Source organism: Dictyostelium discoideum, assembly GCF_000004695.1.
Source record: "Dictyostelium discoideum AX4 chromosome 2 chromosome, whole genome shotgun sequence".
Lineage (NCBI taxonomy): Eukaryota > Evosea > Eumycetozoa > Dictyosteliales > Dictyosteliaceae > Dictyostelium > Dictyostelium discoideum.
Genome location: NC_007088.5, coordinates 2,495,241 through 2,523,131, shown reverse-complemented (window position 1 = coordinate 2,523,131; position 27,891 = coordinate 2,495,241). Strand labels below are relative to the sequence as shown.

General features: G+C 22.7%; 13 protein-coding genes and 4 non-coding genes across 17 annotated transcripts in view; 7 read left to right on the top strand and 10 right to left on the bottom strand.

Moving 5' to 3' along the window:
- Positions 1-829, bottom strand: part of cf50-1 (component of the counting factor complex) — a gene marked incomplete at both ends in the record, with an annotated part of 912 nt that extends 83 nt beyond the window's left edge. The window contains one exon of the mRNA XM_639605.1: positions 1-829. This exon is cut by the window's left edge and continues 83 nt beyond it. Coding sequence (XP_644697.1) covers positions 1-829 — 829 coding nt within the window.
- A 952-nt stretch (positions 830-1,781) lies between these two features.
- DDB_G0273329 (hypothetical protein) lies at positions 1,782-2,385 on the bottom strand (the record flags this gene model as incomplete). The annotated part of the gene is made up of 2 exons (XM_639604.1): positions 1,782-2,302; positions 2,367-2,385. The coding sequence occupies 2 exons, from the start codon at positions 2,383-2,385 to the stop codon at positions 1,782-1,784; spliced, it is 540 nt and encodes a 179-aa protein (XP_644696.1).
- Positions 2,386-2,491: 106 nt separating this feature from the next.
- On the bottom strand, positions 2,492-5,077 carry DDB_G0273327 (hypothetical protein; the record flags this gene model as incomplete). Its single annotated transcript, XM_639603.1, has 1 exon — positions 2,492-5,077. The coding sequence occupies one exon, from the start codon at positions 5,075-5,077 to the stop codon at positions 2,492-2,494; it is 2,586 nt and encodes an 861-aa protein (XP_644695.1).
- A 149-nt stretch (positions 5,078-5,226) lies between these two features.
- On the bottom strand, positions 5,227-6,108 carry DDB_G0273325 (hypothetical protein; the record flags this gene model as incomplete). Its single annotated transcript, XM_639602.1, has 1 exon — positions 5,227-6,108. One exon carries the CDS (start codon positions 6,106-6,108, stop codon positions 5,227-5,229), a length of 882 nt encoding a protein of 293 aa, XP_644694.1.
- Positions 6,109-6,390: 282 nt separating this feature from the next.
- On the bottom strand, positions 6,391-8,224 carry DDB_G0273271 (hypothetical protein; the record flags this gene model as incomplete). Its single annotated transcript, XM_639601.1, has 3 exons — positions 6,391-6,428; positions 7,034-7,162; positions 8,014-8,224. The coding sequence occupies 3 exons, from the start codon at positions 8,222-8,224 to the stop codon at positions 6,391-6,393; spliced, it is 378 nt and encodes a 125-aa protein (XP_644693.1).
- On the bottom strand, positions 6,447-6,518 carry tRNA-Met-CAU-5. The gene has a single exon. It is a non-coding gene; the product is annotated as a tRNA-Met (tRNA).
- Positions 8,225-9,853: 1,629 nt separating the features above from the next.
- tRNA-Met-CAU-11 lies at positions 9,854-9,925 on the top strand. The gene has a single exon. It is a non-coding gene; the product is annotated as a tRNA-Met (tRNA).
- Positions 9,926-10,905: 980 nt separating this feature from the next.
- Positions 10,906-11,667, top strand: dscC-1 (discoidin I, C chain and B chain; the record flags this gene model as incomplete). Its single annotated transcript, XM_639600.1, has 1 exon — positions 10,906-11,667. The coding sequence occupies one exon, from the start codon at positions 10,906-10,908 to the stop codon at positions 11,665-11,667; it is 762 nt and encodes a 253-aa protein (XP_644692.1).
- Positions 11,668-12,390: 723 nt separating this feature from the next.
- dscD-1 (discoidin I, D chain) lies at positions 12,391-13,152 on the top strand (the record flags this gene model as incomplete). Its single annotated transcript, XM_639599.1, has 1 exon — positions 12,391-13,152. One exon carries the CDS (start codon positions 12,391-12,393, stop codon positions 13,150-13,152), a length of 762 nt encoding a protein of 253 aa, XP_644691.1.
- A 1,073-nt stretch (positions 13,153-14,225) lies between these two features.
- Positions 14,226-15,786, top strand: DDB_G0273269 (hypothetical protein; the record flags this gene model as incomplete). Its single annotated transcript, XM_639598.1, has 3 exons — positions 14,226-14,230; positions 14,253-14,385; positions 15,778-15,786. 3 exons carry the CDS (start codon positions 14,226-14,228, stop codon positions 15,784-15,786), a joined length of 147 nt encoding a protein of 48 aa, XP_644690.1.
- A 394-nt stretch (positions 15,787-16,180) lies between these two features.
- Positions 16,181-16,259, top strand: tRNA-Leu-UAG-2. Its single transcript has one exon. It is a non-coding gene; the product is annotated as a tRNA-Leu (tRNA).
- A 497-nt stretch (positions 16,260-16,756) lies between these two features.
- DDB_G0273267 (hypothetical protein) lies at positions 16,757-16,879 on the bottom strand (the record flags this gene model as incomplete). The annotated part of the gene is made up of 1 exon (XM_639597.1): positions 16,757-16,879. The coding sequence occupies one exon, from the start codon at positions 16,877-16,879 to the stop codon at positions 16,757-16,759; it is 123 nt and encodes a 40-aa protein (XP_644689.1).
- Positions 16,880-17,878: 999 nt separating this feature from the next.
- DDB_G0273173 (hypothetical protein) lies at positions 17,879-20,179 on the bottom strand (the record flags this gene model as incomplete). Its single annotated transcript, XM_639596.1, has 1 exon — positions 17,879-20,179. The coding sequence occupies one exon, from the start codon at positions 20,177-20,179 to the stop codon at positions 17,879-17,881; it is 2,301 nt and encodes a 766-aa protein (XP_644688.1).
- Positions 20,180-22,565: 2,386 nt separating this feature from the next.
- On the bottom strand, positions 22,566-24,305 carry DDB_G0273169 (hypothetical protein; the record flags this gene model as incomplete). Its single annotated transcript, XM_639595.1, has 1 exon — positions 22,566-24,305. The coding sequence occupies one exon, from the start codon at positions 24,303-24,305 to the stop codon at positions 22,566-22,568; it is 1,740 nt and encodes a 579-aa protein (XP_644687.1).
- Positions 24,306-24,911: 606 nt separating this feature from the next.
- On the bottom strand, positions 24,912-24,983 carry tRNA-Glu-UUC-7. Its single transcript has one exon. It is a non-coding gene; the product is annotated as a tRNA-Glu (tRNA).
- A 148-nt stretch (positions 24,984-25,131) lies between these two features.
- Positions 25,132-25,996, top strand: DDB_G0273323 (hypothetical protein; the record flags this gene model as incomplete). Its single annotated transcript, XM_639594.1, has 2 exons — positions 25,132-25,578; positions 25,907-25,996. The coding sequence occupies 2 exons, from the start codon at positions 25,132-25,134 to the stop codon at positions 25,994-25,996; spliced, it is 537 nt and encodes a 178-aa protein (XP_644686.1).
- Positions 25,997-27,249: 1,253 nt separating this feature from the next.
- On the top strand, positions 27,250-27,582 carry DDB_G0273265 (hypothetical protein; the record flags this gene model as incomplete). The annotated part of the gene is made up of 1 exon (XM_639593.1): positions 27,250-27,582. One exon carries the CDS (start codon positions 27,250-27,252, stop codon positions 27,580-27,582), a length of 333 nt encoding a protein of 110 aa, XP_644685.1.
- Between the last annotated feature and the right edge of the window lie 309 nt (positions 27,583-27,891).

The window sequence follows — 27,891 nt, the reverse complement described above, 5'->3', positions numbered from 1 at the left end:
TACTTCCACTATTACTTCCACTATTACTACTTCCACTATTACTACTTCCACTATTACTGCTTCCACTATTACTACCAGATGCACTACCAGATGCACTACCAGAAGCACTACCAGATGCACTACCAGAGGATGTTGAACAACCACTACCAGATCCATAAAAATCTAAATCAACACTAACACCACATTGATTTGTATTGCCAATATATTGTTTCATTGCTGGTGAAGTCCAACCACCAAATTCATAAAAAGCGGTATCGGAAAAAGATGGATTATCATCATAATGAGCATACCAAAGTGGATATTGACTTAGAGTTGATAAATTACCAACAGTTTGTGGCCATTCTCCTTCACTACTGTATACACCTACTAGAACACCAAGACCTTGTGCAGTTTCAACAGCTTCTTGAACATAATCGGCATTATCACTCTCTGCTCCCCAACAACCATCACATTGTTCAACATCAATCCATAACATATTGAAATTGATACCATCGGATTTTAAACTAGAAACTAAACTTTGAATTGCACTTGATGCTGGATAATTACCATCACATTCACTACATAAAAATGCATAAAGATCAATATTATCGAAACCAGCTTGTTCTGCTGCCGATACAACAGATGAAATATTTGAATTATATTGACCACCTCCTGACCACACTTGAATTATAACTCTTTGATTATTACTAGCTAAACATGACCATTGAGAATCTGAAATTCCAACTGAAATCTCTGATGAGAAATCAATGGCACATTCACCACTGACGAAAATAACAATAGATAAAATAATACTTGATATTATTAAAAAAATATTATTCATTTTATTCATTTTTTAAAATATGTATAAAAATAAAAATAATTAAAATTTGGGTGTGATTTAAATAGTTTTTTTTTTTTTTTTTTTTTTCAAAAAAAAAATTCTAAAATATCTAAAAATATCACAAAATATCAAAAAAAAAAAAAAAAAAAAAAATATCTAGAGAAAATTTTAAAAAAAAAAAATTAATATATTAAAATTAAAATTTTAAAATATTATTATTTAAATTATCCTAAATTTTTAATTATTTTAAAACAAGTCCCTGGTGACTTTACCAATATTAAAAATAAATTTTAATTAAAAAATAATATTTTTTTTTTAGTTTTAAAATTTGATTTTCTTTTTTTTTTTTTTTTTTAATAAAAATCGATGGAAAATTATTTTTAATATAAACAAAACCAATTTTATTAAATTAAAAAAGTAAATTTTGTTAAATAGTTTGAAAAAAAGGTGGAACAATTGTAACATGTTCAAATGTTTCATTTATTATAATTTTTTTTTTTTTAATATTGATTAATCACTTTTTAACTATTAAATCAAATATTCAGTAATTTATAGGATTATAATCCTACACATACCGAATTTCTCAAATTCTGTAGCTCTATTAGACATAGAATTCAAAGACCAAGAATCTAGGCAATCAATAAATCCAAAAGAAGAGAAGAGACAATAAGAGCTAAGGATACATCCCTCAAATTCATTTTGAAAAAAAGATACTATTATTTTTATTGTTATTTTTTTTTTCAGTTTTAAAATTAAATCAATATTTTTTTTTTTTTTTTTTTACCTGTGATCAGACCTTCAAGGAATGTCCTTGTGTCTTTTCGGCGGTGTTTGTTAAACGGTTTTATTTTTATTATTCAATTGTATTAAATTTTTTAAACTATATTATATTTTTTTTTTTTTTTTTTTTTTTTTTTTTTTTTTTTTTTTTTTTTTTTTTTTTTTTTTTTTTTACTACTACTTAAATTGGAAGAGGGTTCGGAGCTGCTGGGGTTTGCCAGGCTTTGTTGAATTTGTATTTGTGAAGATCTTGATTGGTGTTTTTTAGTATTGCTTCGTCGTGTTTGATTTTCTTTAGTGTGATGAATTTTTCAGTTTCGATGAGATTTAGTAATTCTGTTTCTATGACCTTTTGCTCGAATTTTGGCTCTGGTTTGCTTTCATCAGTGTTGAACAATTTGTGACAGATTATCTTCCATAATTGGTGTGCTATTATTCCTATGAGATTGGGGAAGATTCTCTCAGTTCTGTTGTATTTTGATATGTCTAAGGTATCCATTGACCATCTTTGGATTTTGATGAATGATAATTTGTTAACTGTTGATATGATGGTTTTTTCAATATCTAGGATATCTTGGCATAGAGTGAAGAGGTGAGAATAAGGGTCTCTGAATAGGTGGCCACAGATCTTGCATCTGGTGTCTCTTTCGTGGTTGATACCTGGAAGTGATCTTGAGAAGAATCTGAAGAGGGTGTTTCTACCTTTTTGGTGAGAAATGCTGTTGATGTTTATGAATACTTTGGGTATTGCTGTGTTGTATCTCACCGCCCATAACTTCTGCCATTCTGTTCTTCTTGGTGTTGGGTGTCTGTCTTTGATCATGAGTTCGTAAATTTCTTTCAGTTTTAGTGGTTCATCATTGTCGTTTCTTATACAGTCTGGAAGTTCATTTATCTTTGGATGGTTTTGGTAAAATTTGACTCTGAATACACCCCAGTGTCTGCACATATCGTTGAGGGTTGAAGTGTGGGCTTTTTTCTACTTAATTGCTCCATGTACCATTCTTGTAAGGTATTGTTGTTGTTGTTGTAGTTGTTATGGAGTAGCCTGTTCATGTACCAGATTTTGAATGCTATATGTCTTAGTTCTATATCCCATAATTTTATGCCTCCTTCTTTCCAATCTGCATATGCTCTGTCTATTTTCATCATAGTTTTGTATTTTCTCTCTTCTGTATATGTATTCTTAACTGAGGAGAATAAGAACCATCTGGTCATGTTATTGATTTCCTCAATTTGTTCTTCATTTAGATTATCCATGTATTGATGGTATGTTAATTTGGATAGAACGTATGTTTTGAGAATTGTCATCTTTGCCTTCATCGTTATTGCTTGTGATTTCCATTTGATTAGATTGTTTTTCATTTCTTGGATTAAAGTGTTGTATTTTGAATTTAAACCTGTTTTGGTGAAATTGAGGCCAAGATATCTTTCTGGGACTGTACTCTCTTGGAATGGTAGATCGTGTGGTTTATCTCCTATTGCTATCATTACTGTTTTCTCTTTGTTTAACGATGATGACGTTGCTGAGCAGTACTTTTGGATTTTAGTATTAATTTTCATTAGTTCTTCTGTGGAGTTTGTAAAGGTTGCTATGTCGTCAGCAAATGCAGTGAGTTTTAATGATTTGGAATTTGGTAGAGTGAAGCCTTTGATTGTATTATCATTGATGATATCTATTAGAAGTGGTTCTAAAACTAGAGCAAAGATTGTTGGTGATATTGGGTCTCCTTGTTTTGTTCCTGTTCTGATTGTTATTCCATTGACTAAAAAGTCGTTGATCTTTATTTTGTTTTTAGTATCTTTGAGTAGGTTTAGTAGGATCGCTGTGAATTTTGGGGGGATACCAATATGCTCTAATGTTCTTGTGATACTCTTGTGGCTGATTGAATCGAATGCTTTGTTAAAATCGTAAAAGGTAATGAGTGTATTGTTCTTTCTTTTGTTACTTATTTCTATTACTTCCTTCATGATCTGAATATTGTCTTGGATGAACCTGTTTGGAACAAAGCCGTTTTGAAATTTGTTGATAATTTTACTGGTGATATCTAATAATCTACTGTTGAGAATTTTGCTTAAAATTTTGTAATCTGTATTGAGAAGGGTGATTGGTCTTCTATTTGAAATGTTTAGTTCATCTCCTTTTTTGAATATTGTTGTTATTACTCCTTCTTTGAATTTTGTGGGGATTTCTTTCTTATTTGTGAGGAGGTCGTTGAAAGCTATAGTCAATATTCTTGCTATTGAGTTGATGTGGTACTTGTAGAATAGTGCATTGATACCGTCTAAACCTGGAGATTTGTGGATACTTGAAGTTTTGATTGCTTTGGTCACTTCATGTATTCTTATCGGTCTGTCTATCTCGAGTTTCTTGATTAAATCAACGTCTACTTCCCATTTTTCTAATAACTTCTTGTGGGTTTCTTCGTTATCTTCTTTCTCTTCATATTGATCTTGATAGAATTCAACAAATCTTTTTGCTATGTTCTCTTTATCTGATATGGTCTTATTATCTTTATCTTTTATTTGGAATATTGATTTATCTTTGGCTCTGGATTTAAGGATACTTGTGAGGTATTTGCTTGGTGTTTCTTGATGCAGGTGGAGTTTTAATTTTATATCCCATGCTTTTACCTTTCTTTCTTCTTCTAATATTCTACTTATTTCTTCATTGAGTTCTTTTCTCATCTTTGGAATGATATCACTATTTCCAAGTAATTTGTGGATTACGTATTTTCTTTTGTTCTTTTCTTTCTTTATTTTGTTTTGTTCTTTTTTTAAATAATCTCTGATGACATTATTTTTAAATTTCGTCCATTCCTCCACTGATTTGATCTTATCTTTGTTCTTACTGATTAATTCTGATAACCCATCATGTATATGTTTGTTGTTGAGAATTTCTTTACATAATGTCCAAGGGAGTCTTTCTAGTTTGGTTGTTGTTGTTGTTGTTGTTGTTTCTCTGTTGGTTTGTATTGTGATTGTGATGGGAAAGTGATCTGATTTGTTGAATACTGTGTTGTGGACTACCAGTTTTGAATTTTGGTTTAGTAGTGTTGGATGACAGTAGATTCTATCTAGTCTCTTCATTGATCTTGGAAATGTTGGAGTGTTTTCTTCAATACCAGTATCTAGTAGCATGTCTTGGTCTATTATTTTACGTAATTCAGTACCGAAGAAGCTGTTGCAATCGTGGTTGTTATTGAAGTCGCCTGCTATTATTTGATGGTTGATTGAATTATATTTTTTAAACAGTGATTTTGAGTTGATTATGAAGGTGTTTCTTTCAGATATAGTCGCTGGAGCATTGATCAATAATATGTTGATAGAATTAAAGGAATTGTATTTAATTGATAGTATTCTACCATCATCGTCTTTGAAGTTTATTGATATGTGGCCTTTTCTTGTATCTCTATTTTCTATTGCTATGCCAGTTCCTTTACCTGAACCATGATCTATTCTTTCAAAGTTGAACATTGTTTTGTGGTGGTTGAATCCATTGAAATTAGTTTCAGTTAGGAGTGTTAATTGAGTGCCAATTCTTTTTATCGTTTCTTCTGTTTTATTCTTAGCGTTGGTTGATTGATTACCTCTGCAGTTCCATAGTAATAATTTTAATTGTTCCATTATTTTCTAATACTACTGGCAATTGGAAACTTGGTACCATTGCTTGTAGTAATTTTATTGATAGGTTTTGTAGTAGTAGTAGTAGTAGTAGTAGTAGTAGTAGTTTTGTTTAGGTTGTTGATTGTTGTATTGCTTGTTGGTAATTGATGTGTGATTGTTGTTGGTGTGGTTGTTGTTTGTGTGGTTGTTATTGGTGTGGTTGTTATTGGTGTGGTTGTTGATGCATTAGTTGTTGGTGGAGTTGATGGTATTGGTTTAGTTGTATTTGTAGTTGTTGGTTGTTGATTTTTATTACTTGTGTTTTTTTTTTTTCTAACATCTCTTATTTCTTTATTGTTATATTCAGAGATGAAGGCTCTTATTGGATGCTTACTACCTTTTATAGCATCAATGTTTGTTTTAATGATTGAGATATCATCTTCTTTGTTAAATAATAGAATGCATGAATATCTAATCACATCTGGTAGCATTACTATGTTGCATTCATCTATTAGTAATGGCTCCAATCCCCAGTTTTCTTTTACCATTTGATTGTTTATTTTTTTTATTATGTTTTTTGTAAATGTGTAAAAGTGGACATAGTGATATCCTGGGGTGTAAAGTATGAATTTTTGCAGTGGGAAATCTTCATACTTGAAAGTGCTGTAACACTCGTGTAATAATGTGAATTTTTCTTTTAGTATTCTACCAAATACTGTTATACCTTTTTGTCTTCTGACAATGTTAAGAGTACCATTAACTATGAAATTATCTATTAATTTTGTTGAATTACTATTTAATTCCAAGGTATGTGGGTAGAATAACCTTATTTGAATAGTTTTTTTATTTAACTCTTCTTCGCCTAAGTTGAGTTCACCTTTAAGTTTATCGAAAAAATTCATTTTTTTTTTTTTTTTTTTTTTTTTAGATTATTTTTATTATTTTTTTTTTTTAATTATGTGTTTATATAAAAATATTTTTGATTTTTATTTTTATTTTTTTTTTTCTTTATCGTTTATTCAGATCTATTCTTATTCCCAATCCAAGGATTGAAGGAATTAGTGTGTAGAGTAGATAGATTGAATGTAGTTGATGTTAGATTGATGGATATGTTTTTCTGTATCTAGTATCCGTTTGATCAACTGTAGGCTTTTAATTTTTTTAAAATTAAATCAATATGGAATTTAATTCTTTAAAATAGGAATCGAACTAGCGACATATTCTGTATAATTTTAAAATTTAGCTTCTCTAGGTTTCGATCCTAGGACCTCGAGGTTATGGGCCTCGCACTCTACCCCTGAGTTAAGAAGCTGTCGATTCAAGCTAACGAATCTTATGATTTTTCTGTAATAAAGTTACTCTATAAAATTAATAGATATTAAATATGCATATTACATTACTAATTATAGTTGACACACATTTAAATAATATAATAATAATAATAATAATACTGTCAACTCATTATAAATAATATAAATACTAAAGAATAATTTTATAAACAATATTGAATATTATAAATATAAACTAATATTAAATAAAGATAACAAAGTATTATTCAATTATATAATTATTAATTATATATTTATAAAGCTAACAAGCTTTATTACATTTCATATCAAATAACTAAATGTTGTCTGAAGTGTTCTAAAAAAAAAAAAAGGTAAACCAACCCCTCTTTTAGGGACCCTGTAAAAAAAAAATAAAATAAAATGAGATCTAGCATCTCAAGGAGAAGCAAATAATTGCGTTATCCAATTCAAAAAAAAAAAAAAAGTCTGAAGTGTTCCGGGATGTTTATGGTCATGAGTTTCGATTTCCAGTTGTGACTGAATTTTTCGAGTCTTCTTTTTATTGATGCGGTCCTATTGATTGACTCTCGGTTATCAGTGCATCTTAGTTCTTGACGTAGTTGCTTTTCTACTATCTTTCTTGTTCTATCCCATTCGGCATCTCTCGCTTTTTTGATTTTATGAATTATTTGGTTCTCTGTTATTATTGTAGTGTTATCGTTGAATTTTATTTGGTTTCTTCTGTACCATATCGATTCCATAATGGCTGTCTTTTTTTCCAAGATATTCTAATTTGGAGAAAAAAATTTGATAAATCCTGAACATTCACTGAATGAATAGTGCATTTTTGTTGTTACAGATCCTTTCTCAAACAGGGATGAAAACTATATATGTTAATATATGTCGCTTATTCATTGGCGATTATTACATTTTCATCATTTGGATATACAATCTTAAGAGAGATATACAAAAACAACCAACAAAAACAACTTCTTTTTGATTATTTCATTTTTCATATAAAAAGACTTAAAAACAAATAAATAAAGTCACTTATTTAAAAAAGCCATCTTTTTATTTTATTTTAATTTATTTTTTTTTTTTTGAAAATTTTGATTGGTGTAAACTTCTATTGGGGTTGGCGCCAATTTTTTTTTTTTTTTTTTTTTTTTTTTTTTTAATTTTTTTTTTTTGCTCAAACTATTATATTTTGTTCCCTTTAAAAATGAAATAAAAAAGAAATATTGAAAAAACGAAAATAATAATAATAATAATAATAATAATAATAATAATAATAATAATAATAATAATAATAATAATAATAATAATAATAATAATAATAATAATAATAATAATTAATTATAGCATCAGCATCAGTTAAAGGTATTGAATGGGATGAAATTCTATACAATTGAAGCATTGGATACTTGTTTTGTCATCAGTATTACCAAAATTATAATGACTTGAACCATAACTTAAATGGAATATTCAATTGATCTCCATTTTTTTTTGATTTTTTACCTCTAAATGATTCTCTGGGATAACGTTTACAGTGATCCATTATAACTTTATTAACATTAACTTGTTGATGAATACTACTACAATGTCTGGAGTAGTGTGTTTTAAATTGCCCACAATCCAAACAATAACTATCTTCATCATAAAGATCATCTTCAATTGAAATAGATTTAACTTCTTTTTTAATTAATTGTTCATCTTCTTCCTTTATCATTACTTTAATACAAAAAATACAAACTCCAAGATCTCAATTATAAAATATTGATTGTGAACACATTATAGTACATACTTTACATTTAATTAAATCTTTAAAACTTCTAAAAATAAAAAAAAAAAATAAAAAAAAAAAAAATTAATATGTGTAAATATTTAATAAAATATATTATATTTATATTAAAATAATATTTAAAATTTATATTATATTTATTTTTAAATAATAATTAATAAAAAAAAAAAATTTTGAAAATATATAAAAAAAAAAAAAAGAGTTATTGCAATAGAAAATTATGATTTTTTTTAAAAAAAAAAAAAAAAGGTATTTTGGTGATCTAAATTTAAAAAATTCGTTTCTTTATAAAATTAATTTTAGTATAAATAGTTTAAATAAAATAAAGATAAACATTATTTTTAGTAGTAAAAGAGATAAATATATTATATATATAAATTATTATTATTATTATTTCTGTGTGTTCACGTATATTATGTATTTTATACAAGTTTCAAAATGTTTTTTACTTTTATTAATTTTTTTCTTTTTTTGTGAATCTTGAATAATGGAAATTATTATATATTCAAATGATGAAAAATGTAATAATCGCGAATAATTAAGCGACATAAATTTATATTTAAGTTTTTATCCCTGGTAAAATACAAATATAGAAATAGATCTGTAGCTGAAAAGACGTTAACAAATACAAGATTCTTACTTTATTCTCAGAAATTTTAGTAAAATTTATTTTAGTATAAATAGTAAATAAAATAAAAATTCATTGTTGTTTTATTCCAAATTGTGCACAAACTAAACTTATAATTTTTATATAAGAGATATAATATTATTTTTTTTTTATTATTTATTATTAATTATTTCTGTGTGTTCAAGGGTCAAATTATTAAAAGTATTTAATAGGAATTTTTTTTTTTGAATGGAATAACGCAATTTTTAGTTGCTTCTTCTTGAGATATAACTCATTTTATTAATTTTATTATTAGATATTACAGGTGCCTTTTAAGGTTGTATGGTTTTTTTTTTTTTTTTTTTTTTTTTTTTTTTTTTTTTTTTTTTTTTTTAAGTTGGGGGGTGTAGAGTGTGTTTAGTGACGTAATATATTTGTTGAGGTTTGATGGTAGTGCTACTGTGTGTAGTGGTGAGTTCCAGTGTTTGCTAAATCTTTCGAGTTGTAGGGAGATGATGTTTTTGAATTTTTTTGTTTGTTCGTTGTTGGTTGCTTTTTTTTCTTGTCTGATTAGTTTGTATATGTTGTTTTTTGTTTTTCCCAGGCTGCTGTTATTTAATAGAAATTGGAATACGACGTTCATTACACAAATGTAATAAAGCTTGTTAGCTTTATAAATATATATAATTAATAATTATATAATTGAATAATACTTTGTTATCTTTATTTAATATTAGTTTATATTTAATATTCAATATTGTTTATAAAATTATTCTTTAGTATTTATATTATTTATAATGAGTTGACAGTATTATTATTATTATTATTATTATATTATTTAAATGTGTGTCAACTAAAATTAGTAATGTAATATGCATATTTAATATGTATTAATTTTATAGAGTAACTTTATTACAACAAAATCATAAGATTCGTTAGCTTGAATCGACAGCTTCTTAACTCAGGGGTAGAGTGCGAGGCCCATAACCTCGAGGTCCTAGGATCGAAACCTAGAGAAGCTAAATTTTAAAATTATATAGAATATGTCGCTAGTTCGATTCCTATTTCATTTATTCAGAATCGAACTAGCGAGAACTTATAATTATCCAAACGGTTTTAAGAATTTATTGAAATTAATTTTTATTATTCATGAACATGGTTTAATAACATTGATCAAAAAAAAAAAAAAAAAAAACCAATAATATTAATACAATATTTTACAATTAAAATTTTTAATTTGATTATTTAAATTGAAAAAAGAATAATAAATTTAAATTTTAAAATTCAAAAATATTAAAAAAAAATTGATATTTTAGATAAACTAATTAATCAATATATTAAAAAAAAAAAAAAAAAAAAAAAAAAAAAACCATTTTAATCAACTGTATTAAAATATTTTTAATTTTTTAATATAAAATTAAAAAAATATAATTTTCTTTAGTTAGATTCCTCAATAATAATTATAGCTTTTAAAAAGATAAATAAAAAAAGAAATATATAAATTAAAAGACTAAACATAAAAATTAAATTATAAAAAAGAAAATATTTTATTAAATAATTATTAAATTATAAAAATAAAATCCAAACAAAAAAAAAAAAATTGATTGTTTTTTTTTTTTTTTTTTTTTTTTTTTTTTTGTTAAACCCCAAAAAGTAAAAAGATTTTTTTTTTTTTTTTGTTTTCTTTTAAAAGTTTGAGATTATTTTAAAATTGGGAAATTTCACTTGCCCCCAATAATTTTTTTTTTTTTTTTTTTTTTTTTTAAAAATTAGTTTTTAAAAAATCAAATCTTTGCAAAAATAAATTTAAACAATGATTACTTTTTTGTCAATTTACAAAAAAAATTAAAAATAATTAAATTTAAAAAATAAAAAAAAAAAAAAAAAAAACCAATTAAAAAAAGAAAAAGTATAAAAAGAAAAAAAATTTTTAATTAAAATCATTAAATTGAAAAATTAAAATTTCATACAAATTATCTTTTTAAATAATAAAATTTATAAAATGTCTACCCAAGGTTTAGTTCAACTTATCTCAAATGCTCAATGTCATTTAAGAACCTCAACCAATTACAATGATGTCCACACTCAATTTAATGCTGTTTTAAACTATAAAAACAAAGGTACCAATACTATTGATGGTTCAGAAGCTTGGTGTTCATCAATCGTAGATACCAACCAATACATTGTTGCTGGTTGTGAAGTTCCACGTACTTTTATGTGTGTTGCTCTCCAAGGTCGTGGTGATCATGATCAATGGGTTACATCATACAAAATCCGTTATTCATTAGATAATGTTACCTGGTCTGAATATCGTAATGGTGCTGCTATTACTGGTGTAACTGATCGTAACACTGTTGTTAATCATTTCTTTGATACTCCAATTAGAGCTCGTTCAATTGCTATCCACCCATTAACCTGGAATAACCACATTTCATTAAGATGTGAATTCTACACTCAACCAGTACAAAGCTCAGTCACTCAAGTTGGTGCAGATATTTACACTGGCGATAACTGTGCCTTAAATACCGGTTCAGGTAAACGTGAAGTTGTTGTCCCAGTTAAATTCCAATTTGAATTTGCTACTCTCCCAAAGGTTGCCCTCAACTTTGATCAAATCGATTGTACTGATGCTACCAATCAAACTCGTATTGGTGTTCAACCAAGAAACATTACCACCAAAGGTTTCGATTGTGTTTTCTACACTTGGAATGCTAACAAAGTCTATTCATTAAGAGCTGATTACATTGCTACTGCTTTAGAATAAATTTTTAATCTTATTATTAAAATTGTAATTTAATTTTTAATCAAATTTAATAAAAAAAAAAAAAAAAAATCCAAATTCAAGATTTTGTTTATTATATTTTTTCCATTTCTAAACTATTATTATTAAATTTGAAATAAAAAATGATAAAAAAAAAAAAAAAAAAACTGTATTTTTATAATATCCAATCTAAATTAATTATCGTCAATCTTTAAGGAATAAAAACTTTTTTTTTCATTGAAAAAACAATAAAAAAAAAATAAAAAAAATCAATAAAAAAAAAAAAATCATAAAAAAAAAAAAGATATAATTATTTTCAATCATAAAAATTCCAAATTTACAAATTTACCAAATTAAAAAAAAAAAAAAAAAAAAAAAAAATTAATTTTAATAATCAAACCATTACAAAAAAAATTTACAATCATTTTAATTTTATTTTTTTTTTCACACCAATTGCGACAGCTAGGAAAAATCTGAAAAGTGGGGTGATTTTTATTAAATTTTAAAAAATTTATACCCATTAATTTTTTCAATAAAAATAGTTGGTCATTTTACAAAATTAAAAAATTAAAAAAAAAATAAATTAAATCTTTAATTTTAATTGGAAAAAAAAAAAAAAAAAAACTATAAAAAGAAAATATGATTTTCATTTTAAAATCATTAAACTGAAAAATTAAAATTTCATTTATACAAATTATCTTTTTTTAAATTCAACACACAATTAAAATGTCTACCCAAGGTTTAGTTACACTTCTCGGAAATGCTCAATGTCATTTAAGAACCTCAACCAATTACAATGGTGTCCACACTCAATTTAATGCTGCTTTAAACTATAAAAACAAAGGTACCAATACTATTGATGGTTCAGAAGCTTGGTGTTCATCAATCGTAGATACTAACCAATACATTGTTGCTGGTTGTGAAGTTCCACGTACTTTTATGTGTGTTGCTCTCCAAGGTCGTGGTGATCATGATCAATGGGTTACATCATACAAAATCCGTTATTCATTAGATAATGTTACCTGGTCTGAATATCGTAATGGTGCTGCTATTACTGGTGTAACTGATCGTAACACTGTTGTTAATCATTTCTTTGATACTCCAATTAGAGCTCGTTCAATTGCTATCCACCCATTAACCTGGAATAACCACATTTCATTAAGATGTGAATTCTACACTCAACCAGTACAAAGCTCAGTCACTCAAGTTGGTGCAGATATTTACACTGGCGATAACTGTGCCTTAAATACCGGTTCAGGTAAACGTGAAGTTGTTGTCCCAGTTAAATTCCAATTTGAATTTGCTACTCTCCCAAAGGTTGCCCTCAACTTTGATCAAATCGATTGTACTGATGCTACCAATCAAACTCGTATTGGTGTTCAACCAAGAAACATTACCACCAAAGGTTTTGATTGTGTTTTCTACACTTGGAATGAAAACAAAGTCTATTCATTAAGAGCTGATTACATTGCCACCGCTTTAGAATAAACAAATAATTTTTTAAAAAATTATTAAAATTGTAATTTAATTATTAATCAATTTTAAAAAAAAATAAAAACAAATAAAATTTAATTTTATTTTTTTTTATTATAAAACAAAAAGCTTTTTATATTTTTTTTTTTTTTTTTTTTTTTTTTTTTTTTTTTTTTTTTTTTTTTTTACTGTTAAACATATTTATATTAATCAAAAATAATTATCTTTTTTTATTTTATTTTTTGATCAATAGACCAGATTATATAATTATTCTAACAGTATTCAAAAAAAATAAAAAAAAAAAACATGATACACCCATAAAAACTAATGTCATAAATTTTTTTTTTTTTTTTTTTAAGGTGAATTATAATATTTATTTTTTCCATAAATTTTTTATTTACAGCAATAAATAATTAAAATTAATTTTCGTTTTTTCATTTTTTTTCATTTTCCATTTTATTTTTTTTTTTAATTCCCAAACACTTTTTTTAATTTTTTCAATTTTTTTTTTTTTAATTCTCTTAACCAAATATCTATATATTTTAAATTTTTTTTTTAAATTCAAATAAATAAATAAATTAAAATGTTTTCAAAAGGAATCAATATAATGGGTCACTCTTAAAATAAAAAAAATAAAACAATAATGATAAAAAAAAAATAAAAATATTAGTGTAATAGGAAATTTATGGACTCAGAAAAACAATATATTTATTTTTGAAATTGTACCCTCTACAAAGAAAAAAAAAAAAATAATCACACAGAAATAAAATAATTATTTTTTTAATTTATTTTTTTCTTTTTTTTTTTCAAAACTAATTTTTATATGAAATAAAAAAATAAAAGTAAAAAAAAATAAAAAAAAAGGCAACGAACATACACCAGCACCTCATAAAATTACTTTTCACCACTGAAATTTTTACATCCCTTACTAATTTTTAATTTCATTTTTTTATTTATTTTTTTCTTTTTTTTTTTTTTTCTTTTTTTTTTTTACTTTTTTTTTTGGTTAATAAAAAAATAAATAAATAAATAAACAAATAAAAAAATAAATAAATTTTTTGAGTTAATCTATAAAGCAGGTTTAGCAAATGGAGTTTGGTTTTTAATATTTTTAGGGGTATCATTGTTGGTAATTTAGGTACAGCGGCAATAATTGATATAGCAGGTTTAGCAAATGAAGTTTTATTTTTAGGTGATCATTATCGATATTGGGATTTGCAACATTGGGTAAACCAGCAAAAGTTAATGGTAAAGGACAAATAGCAGAGAATCAAACTAAGTATTAATATGAACCATCATCAGGAGATAGGAACAAGATGATACAACAACAACAACAACAACAGGTAAAAGAAAAACTAAAGATACAGACAATAGTTCAAATAAAAAAAGAGTGTAAGTTTTATATTTAAAGATAGACCAATTCGATTACTGGTGACCATTACTTTATAGTGGTATAAGTCAATCATTCTTTTTTTGGTGTATTCCCTCAATTACTTAGTAAAGAATGGATTGGTAAAGCTGTGGCTTTTTTTACGATGCTTCTGTTAGTAATTTCGGAGCTTCACCTGGTAAAGGTAAACAAGCTGCAAAGAATTAGAAAAGATTAAATATTTAGAAATGACATGACGTTAAGCTATTAAAGTTACAAAAATGTAAATAATCATAATAAATTAATAAATCAATAAATCAATAAATTAAAAAATAAATTAATTAATAAATAAATAAATAAATAAATAATTAAATAATTTTTAAAAAGTACTCTAATTTTGGAATTATTTGTTTTTTTCTTTTTCTTTTTTTGCTCTAAAACTTTTTTTTTTCTTATTTTCATATACACTACTTTTATTTTATTTATTAATTTTGTGCAAATAAAATTAACATAAGAAAATACTCGACACACGAGAAATTTATTTTATATTATAATTTTTAATATTATGATTATTTTCATTCTTGAAACTTCTTTAAGTGCTTCACGACAAGCCATATCTGAACATTTAACCATCAAATCATTCTATGCAGTTTGATTACCTTCATCAAGTGAAGCACCTAAATAACCACTTCAATAAAAACTATTTTATGTATGTTTTGGACACTTAAGAAAAACTACAGAGTTTATTTTTCAATTTATCACTATACTGCTCAAATTAACTTAATAAATGACTATATTTTTTAGAAAAAAAAAGTAAAAAATAAAGAAATTCATGACTTAATAAAGTAAACAGTGAATCAAAAATGTAAACCGAAGTTATTTGAGGCCATGGTGGATCAGTTGAGACGGCTAATGTGTTTATACCTGAACATGTACATGTAGTATTGTTCTTCTGTTTATAGAGTTTGGAGTTGGTGATTATATGTACACATTATTATTAAAGAATGAAATTCTTGATTTATACCAATCACTAGATAATTCAGCATTAACACCAAATATAATACAAGGTCATAGAAAATATTTTGAATAATTGATTTTAAAAGCAAAAAAATTATAAGCATCACATGATAAATTATAAACATTACATGATAAATTTTAAACATATGCACAGTTTTTTTTTTTTTTTTTTTTGAATTGGATAACGCAATTATTATTTGCTTCTCCTTGAGATGCTAGATCTCATTTTATTTTATTTTTTTTTTTTTTTACAGGGTCTCTAAAAGAGGGGTTGGTTTACTTTTTTTTTTTTTTTTTTTTTTTGTTTCGAATTTTGAATTGTATTATTACTTTTGATTAAAACATCTTTTTTGTCCAAACTTTTTTCTAAATCTTTTTTTATTTTATCGTCTGGTTCGTGATTGATGTTTATGACGTATTTGAATTGTTTTTTTTTTAATTGAGTTTTATCCACAATTTCGCTTATTTTTTGTAGGCATTTGTGTTGCTTAATATTTGTGGTGTTGTTTGTGATTTTCATTTTATTTTCTTTCTATTTTTTTTATTTTTCTTTAAAAAGTTAAAAATCTGGAAATTTTCTGATTAACTTGGGTTCCAGGTTTTTTTTTTTTAAACATATGCACAGGAGTTTGGTGAAAAAATTTTAAACATATGCACGGGAGATTGGTCGAGTGGTTAAGACAATAGATTTAGGCTCTATCCTCCGGGGTCGCGGGTTCGAACCCCGCATCTCTCACATTCTTTTTATCCATTTAAATATCTAGATTTCCCTGAAATTTACCTAATAAGGTTAAATAAAATTAAAAAAAGAATGAGGTCAACCACATTAAATTGGTAGGAATTTATTTGAGTTTTTACTATTTACGAATAACATTTATTTATTTGATCTATAATTTCATTTTTTTATATATTAACATTATATTATTAAGGTTTTTAAAATTTTATTTATTTTTTTTTTTTTTTTATTTTTTTTTTTTTTTTTGAAACTCACACATAATATTGCATGCAGAAATACAAATTTAAAAAAAATCCGAATTAACACCTATTATTACTAAAATATCTACATCTAGATCAAGTAAATAATTAATTAATATCAAATAAATAATAATAATAAAAATCATACACATTATATGTGCTCATTTTTGAGTAGCTAATCTAAAGAATCTGGTTAAACTTTATATTGTGTGATACTACTGTATGTTAGTATTAGTTGTGCATGTCCTTGCATCCACTTTACACTGAATGAATAGTAATCAATGTGGTTGGGTCAACTGACATAATTTGCGATATTTGCATGGGAGGTTGGTCAGCTGACATTATTAACATTGTTCGCAAGGGAGGTTGGTCAGCTGACATTATTAACATTGTTCGCAAGGGGTAGTTTAGCTGACATTATTAACAATATTGGCATGGGAGGATTGTCAACTGTCATTATTAACAATATTCACAAGGTCATGGTGCTGCTATTACTGGTGTAACTGATCGTATCACTGTTGTTAATCATTTCTTTGATACCCCTATTGATGCTCGTTCAATTGCTATCCACTCATTAACCTGGAATAACCACGTTTCATTAAGATGTGATATCTATAGATTATATAAATTATTATTAATTATTCAAGGGTCACACATCGTTTATTGATATATCCAAAATAATATAAGTATTCCATAAAGTTAGAATACGAGATTCATTACAATTTGTAAGGTATGCAGTAGTTCTTTGTTACAATAATTATTTATATTATTAAATTCATTTTCATTTATTATATTTATTCATTTACATTTTTCATTTGTAAATTAGTTTATTTTGTATATTCTTTATAAAGTTATTATTTTGAGTTTAATGTGCTGACGCTCCAACATAACAAATAAATCTTAATATATCGATATTAAATAAAAAAAAAATAAAAATAATAACTACAAGCAATAAAATTCATTTTGCCTTAAATTACTTCTTTCCTAGCTTAGCCCTCCCAAATAGTTTATTCGTGATACACAAATTACCTTTTTAAATCATCAAATTGTTCAATTTTATTTTGTAAATTAACCTTTTTCCATAATCAATCTCAATTGAAGATGGATTACCTCTAAACCAATGTTAATATATATATTATATAGTTTACATTAATAATAAAAATAAATTTATATATAAATATATCATATTAAATATAAAAAAAAAAGAAAATATTAATAATAAAAATTAAATTAAATATTTAATATATAATATATTTTAAATTTATACTTTAAGTAAAAATATAAAACCAAACAACAAATTAACTTTTTTTTTTTTTTTTTTTTTTTTTTTTTTTTTTTTTTTTCATTAATTATTACATTTATTGTATAATTTTATTTATTTTATTTTTTAAAAGATTTTAATTTTTCATTTTCATAAGAATTTTTAGCATAAATATAAGTATTTTTAATGAAATCAAATCTTTCAATATGTTGATATTGATTAATTAAACGATTTAAATCCAATAAATATTTATCGAAATTACAAGTATTGTCGATTGCACTTGTTTCAAAACAAGTTATAGTTTTATTACCACTTGAGAGTATTTCTTCAATCACTTGAGTAGTTGTTGAACTCCACATTAAAAAATTTTTAATTGAACCATTCGCACTAAATAATGAACCGATTTCCTTGTTATAGGTATTTGGAGTTTGTTTATCTTTTGGAAATTTTAAAATTCCACCTCTAAATCTACACCAATGATTAAATACAACTTTTTTCATTGTTTTATTTTCATTAAATAATTGTTTAAAAATTTTCCAATTTAATTTAAAATTTTCAATAATTAATTCTAAATTATTATTATTATTATTATTATGGAAATTTTCAGAATCTATTAAACTTGAACAAGAACAAATTGAAATATTAAATTGAATTCTTTCTTGTTCATTTGATAATAAATAAATTAAATTGTCATAACAAAATCTAATTGAAAAATGATGAATATTTTTTAAAGTTTTTAATAAACAATTTAAATCTTTTAATGAAAATATTGAATTTAAAATTTCAAAATATGAAATATTTGATAAATAATAATTAAATTTATTTTTTAAATTTAAATTATTATTTGAATTTGAATTATTATTATTTTTATTATTATTTAATTTTTGATAATTTTGTTGTTGTTGTTGTTGAATTGGTTTTGATAATAATTTTAAAATTGAAATACCTTCAATTTGATTTTGACCATTTATAACTATAGAATCTAATTTTTTTGACCAAATATCTAAAGCTTTAAATAAAACAACTTGAGATGGACAAAAATCAGTAGAGATTGAAAATGTTTTTTTTATTCTTTTGCCCAGTTCTTCAATTAAATTAATGCTAGTTGAAGATCCAAATGCAATTTTAAAAATTTTTAAATTTTTTCTCGTACCAATACAAGGATAAAATAAATTTAAATGATTTAAAATTTCACCAGTACAATTAATATTTCTAAATATAAATGTTTTAAAATTTGATAATTGTTGTTGTTGTTGTTGTTGTTGGTGTTGTTGTTGTGGTTGTTGTTGTGGTTGTTGTTGTGGTTGTTGTTGTGGTTGTTGTTGTTGTTGTTGTTGTTGTTGTTGTTGTTGTTGTTGTTGTTGTTGTTGTTGTTGTAGTAGTTGTTGTTCTTGTTGTTGTTGTTGTTGTTGTTGATAATTATTATTATTATAATTATTATTATTATAATTATTATTATTATTATTATTATAATTATAATTATTATTATTATTATAATTATTATTATTATTATTATTACTATTACTATTATTATTATTATTTAATAATAATTTTAAACCTTGATTAACTGTATTAAATCCAAATTTTAATTCATAACCAGCATCTTTTTTAAAAAAATAAAATAATTCATTTTGATGATCAAAATGTAATTTTAAAGTTTTTACATTCTCTTTTTTTATAATTGTAAATTTTCCAATATTTTCAATAAATTCAATATTTGAATTATTCTTTAAAATATCTTCAATTGGATTTGAATAATCAAAAAATGATAAAAATTCATTATTATAATTATTATTTGAATTATTTAAATTATTTAAATTATTTGAATTTATTTGATAATTTTGAAAATTTTGATTATTTAAATTATTTATATTATTTAAACTATTTAAATTATTATTATAATTATTACTATTATTATTATTATTATTATTATTATTATTATTATTATTATTATTATTATTATTATTATTATTATTATTATTATTATTATTATTATTATTATTATTATTATTATTAAAATTTGAATTCATAAAATTATTAAAATTAAAACCATTTAAATAATTATTAATATTTGTTTGATTATCAAAATAATTTTTAAATAAATTTAAATTATAATTAAAATCAACTGAAACTGTTAAATTATTTGATAATGTTTTAAACCAATCATGATTTACCAATGCTAATGATAACATTAATTCTTTAATTAATTTTTCATTATCTCTATAATCAATATCCATATATCTTATTGAATCAATTAATTTATTATTTCTATCAATATGTTTACATAATATTTTTATAATATATTTTTGAATATATAATGGTAATTTACTATTATTATTATTATTATTATTATTATTATTATTATTATTATTATTATTATTATTACTATTATTATTATTATTATCAGTTATCATCATCATTATAATATTTGTGAGTGAGTGTGTTGTGTTGTGTAAATATATAATACCAGTTTTTGGTTTTTTTTTTTTTTTTTGGTATAAAATAAATTAAAAAAAAAAAAAAAAAAAAAAAAAAAAAAAAAAAAAAAATTTTTAAGGATTCTAGTAATTAATTTGGTTCAAAAAAAAAAAAAAAAAAAAAATAAAAAAAAAATAAAAAAAATTTTAATAAAAAAACAGTTAAAACCATCTTTGAAAAAGGCTAAAAATTTCAAAAAAAAAAAAAATATTCCATGATATGAGATTTACTTTTTTTTTTTTTGATAAAGAAGATATTTATTTTTTCAAAAAAAAAAAAAAAAAAAAAAAAAAAAAAAAAAAAAAAAAAAAGAAAAGGTTTTTTTATTATTATTAATAATCCAACCATAACAATAAAATTTAATCGGTTATTATTAATAAAAACAATCTAAAAAAAAAAAAAAAAAAAAAATATTGGTAACATTCAAACCAGACACCAAAAAAAAAAAAAAAAAAATTTTTAATTAAAATTTATTTAAATAAATTTTATTTTTCATTTTTTTTTTTTTTTTCAAACAATAATTTAAATTTATTAATAATTTATATAAATTAAGTATAGATAAATAGAGCACTCAAAAATACACAAAATGATATAAAATTAAAAAAAAATGAATGTAATCATTCTGTTTTTTGAATTTTTTTTTTTTTATTTTTTAAAAAATTATCATTCATTTTCAATACTTTCAAAATTATTTTTTTTTTTTTTGAAATTTTTTTTATCAATAATAACTGATTTAATTTTATCTATTTTTTAATATGAATTTAGTATAGATAAATAGAGTACTCAAAAAAAAAAAAAAATACACAAAATGATATCATCAAATATTTGTCACAAAATTACCATATTATTTTCAGCATGCTGTTTTTAGGGTGAAATTATTTTTTAATTTCTCTTTTATTTTATAACTTTTTTTTTTTCATACAATCAGATTAAAATAAATTAAAAAAAAAAATAAAAATAAAATAAAATATAATTTTTATCACTATTTTTTAAATTAATTTTTATTTTGGAAATAATTAAAAGTGATTTTTTTTAGGGGACTTGTCTAATCGGGAAAAAAAAATTAAAATTATTTTTTTTTTTTTTTTTTTTTTATGCAATCAGATCAGAAATTTTTTACTTTTTTTGGTTTCTCCAAATCGGTGTAGTCTTTTAATAGAAAAATTCTATTTTATTTTTAGTATAAAAAGTAATTTTTTTTTTTTTTTATTTCATTCAAAAAAGACAAAGTTATAACTTATAACTTATAATTATATAAAAAAAAAAAAAAAAAAAAAAATATACTTAAAAAAACAATAAAATTGTTATTAAAAAAAAAAAAAAATTATTTAAATAATTTTTTATATAATTTATTCTTTGACAAAATTAAAGAGGTAATTATTATTATTAAAAAAAAAAAAAAAAAAAAAAAAAAAAAAAAAAAAAAAAAAAAAACCAACCAAACAAACAATAATTAATTTTTTTAAATAACTTTTTTTAGAAATAGGTTGTTTTATGTAAATGTGGATTTTTTTATTTTTTTAATAAATATTTGTTTGGTTATTAGTTTATTTAGTATGAATCGGTACTAATCCAATTGCCAGAGAATCAAAGGATTTTATTCTTTTTTAAGATATATCTTTTCATTCTCGGGCATTGTTGAAAGGTAGATTGTATATTAAACAGCTGTTTCACTAAATAATATATTTCTTAATTAAATTTTTAAAAAAAAAACTTTTTTATAAATCATTAAACACAGAATAAAATATGGGAATTATTTAATTTTCAATCAAGGTAAATAATTAAAATACTTTTTATTCTAATAATTATAATAATAATAAAAATAATTAGTTTTACTAATATTAATTAATATTATGGGTTGGTTGGTATAAAACTAAAATTAAAAAATCAAAGTTTAAAGAACTATATTTTTATGAAATCAGTGTTTCTGATTGTGTTGGATGATCCCAAACAAAATCCCAAACAAAATCAAAATAAAACAAATAAAACAAATAAAAACAAATAAAAACAAATATAAACAAAAACATAAACAAAATAAAATAAAATAAAATAAATAATTAAACAAAAAAGAAAAAAGAAAAAACAAAAAAATAAAAAACCAAAAACAAAAAACAAAAAAAAAAAAAAAAACAAAAACAAAATAAATAATCCAAAATTTAATTAAATTTTTAAAGTTTAATTGTTTTGAAATTTCACAACGTTATCAATTAGAAATAATACTTTTATGGGAATTGGATTTTTTATTATTTTTAAAATTTTGAAAACTAATTATTTTTATTATTATTATTACTTTTTTTTTTATTTATTTATTTTTTAATTATTATTTATTTAATTTTGATTTAATTTAATTTCTCTTTTAAAAACTTTTAATTTTTCATTTTGATAAGAATTTTTTGAAAAAATATAAGTATTTTTAATGAAATCAAAACTTTTAATATGTTGATATTCATTAATTAAACGATTTAAATCCAATAAATATTTATCAAAATCACAAGTACTATTAATTGCACCTGTTTCAAAATGTGTAATCGTTTTATTACCACTCAAGAGTATTTCTTCAATCACTTGAGTAGTTGTTGAACTCCACATTAAAAATGTTGAAATTGATTTATTTGATGAAATTAATGAACCAATCTCTTTATTAAATGAAGTTGGAGTTTTTTTATTTTTTGGGAATTTTAAAATTCCACCTCTAACTCGGCACCAATGATTAAATGTAACTTTTTTCATTGTTTTGTTCTCTTTAAATAATTGTTTAAAAACTTGCCAGTTATTTGAAAAAGTTTTATTCTCTACTAATAAACCTAAACTACCACCACTACCATCTAAAAAACTATCACAACTACATCCTAAACCCAATTCTCTTCTTTCAACATTATTTGATAATAAATAAATTAAATTATCATAACAAAAATTAATTGAAAATAATTTTAAATTTCTAAATGTTTTAAATAATGAATTTAAATCACCCAATGAAAATGTTGAATATAAATTTTCAAAATGTGATAAATTTGATAAATAATATTTTAAATTATCTTCTTTTTTTTCTTCTTCTTTTTCTTTTTCTTTTTCTTTTTCTTTTTGTTGTTGTTGTTGTTTTTGTTGTTGTTGTTGTTGTTGTTGTTGTTGTTGTTGTTGTTTAATTGAATAAGATAATAATTTAATTATTGGTATACCATCAATATCACTCTCACCATTAATAACTAAAAAATCTAAATTTTTTGACCAAATATCTAATGATTTAAATAAAACTTCTTTTGATGGACAATATTCAGTAGAAATTGATAATACTTTTTGAACTCTTTTTCCAAATTCTTCAATTGATTCAACGGTTTGAAATCTTTTAAAATTAATTTTATATAATTTTAAATTAATCATTGTACTATTACTTTGATAAAGAGAATTTATAATATCTAAAATTTGACTATTTTTTAAATTAATGTTTCTAACTATAAATTTTTTAAATATTATATTTTCTTTATTATTTTGTTGTTGTTGTTGTTGTTGTTGTTGTTGTAGTTGTTGTTGATAATTAACTAATTTTTCAATACCTTTATTTGCTAAATTAAAATCAAAACAAACTTTAATACCATCTTTTTTATTTTTATAATAAAATAATTCATCTGTATGATCAAAATGTAATTTTAATGTTTTTACATTTTCTTTTTTTATAATTGAAAATTTTCCAATTCTTTCAATAAAATCTTTTGATTCTGATGTTTTTATTTTTGTTGTCATTATTTCGGTGGTAGTATTATTATTATTATTATTATTATTAAAATTTTTTTCAAAATCTAAATTATAATTAAAATCAATTGAAACTGTTAAATTATTTGATAATGTTTTAAACCAATCATGATTCACTAATGCCAATGAAATCATTAATTCTTTAATTAACTTTTCATTATCTCTATAATCAATATCTTCAATTTTAATGAAATCAATTAATTTATTATTTCTATCAATATGTTTACATAATATTTTAATTATATATTTTTGAATATATAATGGTAATTTTATAATTTTATTATTATTATTACTATTATTGTTAATATTGTCGGTTATCATTTTGTGGTCATTTAAAAAATTGTTAATTTTGATTTTTTTTTTTTTTTTTTTTTTTTTTTTTTTTATAAAATTCTTATTATTCTCAATGTCATAAAAACATTTTCATCGCCATATCGCAACATTTTTTAATAATATCTCCCAAACCATTTTTTTTTTTTTTTTTTTTTTTTCAAAACAATGGTTTATGAAAATTCCACAATTTGAATTTGTTTTGTTGAAAAATGAATATTTAAATTATTAATCTTTAAAATTAAATCAAATTGTTAAATTTATAGATAAATATATATAAATCAAATTGAAGTTTAGTAACTTGCGAAAAACCTTACAAAATGTTGAATTTATAAGTTATGCAATATAAATATATAAATAAAATATATGTTAAGAAAGAGATAATAATTACAACAAATAAAGAGTTTATTATTGTTATGAAAATTGTAAAAACGAAAAACTGTTTATTTTTATTTTTATATTTTCGGTTTTAACTTTTTTTTTTTACCTAAAAGCGGTGTATATTTTCGGTTTTAACCGTTTTTTTTTTTTTACCTAAAAGCGGTGTATTTCGGTTTTAACCGAACTTCGTAAAAATATCAATTTTAGTAAAAAAAACTCCCCATTCGGGAATCGAACCCGAGGTACCAGTGTGAAAGACTAGAGTGTTACCGACTACACCAATGAGGAATTATATGGAAATATTTGATTAAACAAGAAAATTTAATTATTTTATTTATATGAACACCATCCAAAATTAACTCCTGGCCAAAAAGAAATAATGATCAAAATGAATAGCAAACACCTTCCATTTAAAGAAATTAAAAAAATAATAAACATGGAAGGTAGAGACCTATTATGGAGATACACACAGAAAGCACTACCAAAAATATACAACATGCCATGCCAACAGTATGGGGAAGATGAGACTTCAGAACATATATTCTTCAACTGCAAAGCCCACATCAAAAACACACAAGAAATCTTCAACTACACATTAACCAAGTGTGGACACACCTGGAATGTTAAGATTTTAAACCATCTACAAATTGCACTAATATCCAATTTAATAGCTATTATATTCGAAAAAATTTGGCACAAAAGAAACAAACTCATCCACGATGAAATAGAAATAGTAATTCATAGACAACAAGTCATACGTGAACTAATTAAAACACAAAGAGTTGCATGGGATAGGACACAAGCGGTTATAAACAAAACATTAAGAATCAAATCAAAGCAATGGCCAGAAGAACAAAATAAATTAGACTCATTAATCTCTAAAGTTATTACAATTTAACAGACAATGGAACTCACCTCTTCACGCAATAGCACTTCCCAAACATCTCAAAAAATACAATAATTCACTCAGTACTCTCTATAAATGAAAAAAAAAAAAAAAAAAAAAAAATATAAAAAAAGATTTAGAAAAAAATTTGGACAAAAAAGATGTTTTAATCAAAAGTAATAATACATTCAAAATTGCGTTATCCAATTCAAAAAAAAAATAATTATTTAATTTAATATTCAAAAGAAATAATTATTAAATTTCAACAATTTACAAATATTAATCAAATCTCTTCTTTCAAAATCACTAAATTAATAATTTACAGTTTGATATTTATTCAAACTCTGTATTCATAAAAACTCAATTATCAATTTACATATTACAAAAACCGATTAACATAATTATAAAAATCTAAAATTAATATCTAAATAATATTACAAAAATTTCAGTACAAAATTAAATTTTATTTAAAATTCTATTAAAATAAATTAAAAATTGTATAAATAAATAAATAAATAAATAAAACTAAAAATTAAATTAAACTAAATAAATACCATATAAATAAATAAATTAAAATTAGTTATATTCACTGCAGCTTTACATTTTGTATTCAATAGCTATTGGCATAATTAGGAGATGTGATAAAGTCAGAATTAGATAAGGTCATTCTATAGAAAAAGGATCGAATATTCCCTTTTGATATAATGGTCATCTCTGTAGATTATAACCAAAGTAGGCTATTACATTTGGCGACATTGCTTGTTAGAATCAACAACCAGCCCAAGTAAAAAAAAAAAAAAAAATATAAACAAAGTTTAATAAAAAAAAAAATATAAACAAAATTTAATTATTAAATTACATTGTTAATATTAATAAGTTTTTAATAAAATTAATAGTAATTGTAACAAGATCTCAAAAAAATATCTTGTTAATACTAATATTTATTTAATTTTATGAAATGTTCTAAACAGAACATTTAAAAAATAACTATTAATATTGAATTGATAATTCAATATTAATTATTACTAACTTAATTCATTTTAATAAATTGTTTCATTTTATATAATAAACTCACTAAACACAACTAAACAATAATTCAAAAATAAATAATAATAATTTAGAATATAGTTTTGTTTCAACATTTTGTTATGACACATACAATTCAGAAAATAATAATAATTTATTTTATTGTTTTGTTTAAAGGGGTTTTCTCCCGTTGTAATTTAATTTTAAAATTAAATTTAATTTTCAAAAAAAAAAAAAAAAAAAAAAAAAAAAAAAAAAAAAAATTAAATTAATTTGAATTTCACAAAAGTTTTCATAACAGATATTAGATACCAGATATTAAAAATGCCACACACAAAATCACCATATAAAATAATAATTAAATTAAAATAATATAATATTGTAGTTTAAATTGGATCTAACCCTATCGGCCGAGGTTGGAGTAGTTAATAGATTTGAGTTCGCTCAAATCTAAGGACTATAAAAGGAAACTAGGTTTCCAATTCAACCTCAGTAGTAAATATATACAAACAATAAAAACACGATAGGGCTACGGTCATTAATTAATTTTGTGTACATTTATTTCTTAAATAATTAATCATTTTACTTTAATAATAGAATAAATAAATAATTAAATTTTATTAAATAATTTATTTTAAGAGAATGTCAACTAATAATAACGAAGATATTGATAATGATGAATTGCAACAACAGGATAATGAGGAACAACAGCAACAACCACAGGTATCAACATTCAATGAACAGCAACGTCAGATAAGGGAACAGCAGCAGGTAATAGATAAACAAAATCAACTTCTTCAACAACACATTCAATTAATAAATCAACAATCTCAACAACAATTGAATAATCATACGACACCACCATCATCACCCAACATTACAACACCAATAACTTCAGCAGCAATAACCAACACAATAAAGAAATCATTAGGAAAAATTAACACTGATGATACCGACCACCAGTTGTTACAGTAATGATTACAATTAAACAATAATAATTAAAATAATAATTTATTTAGTTTTATATAATTTAGAGTTTTCATTCGAAACTTCTCGGTCGAAAATTGTAAAAACTAAAAAAAAATAAAGTTAGTTCTGATTGACCTTTACAGCATTCTTATAATATTAATTGTTTTCCTTTGTTTACTAAGACAAAAACATTAAAGCATAACCCAAACACACTCAAACTCAAACACATATCAACAATTGATGGTAGAGCTATTTTAGCAGACGTTATATTTCCAAATCAATTACCAATTGGTATTCTTGGAATTTATGCACCAG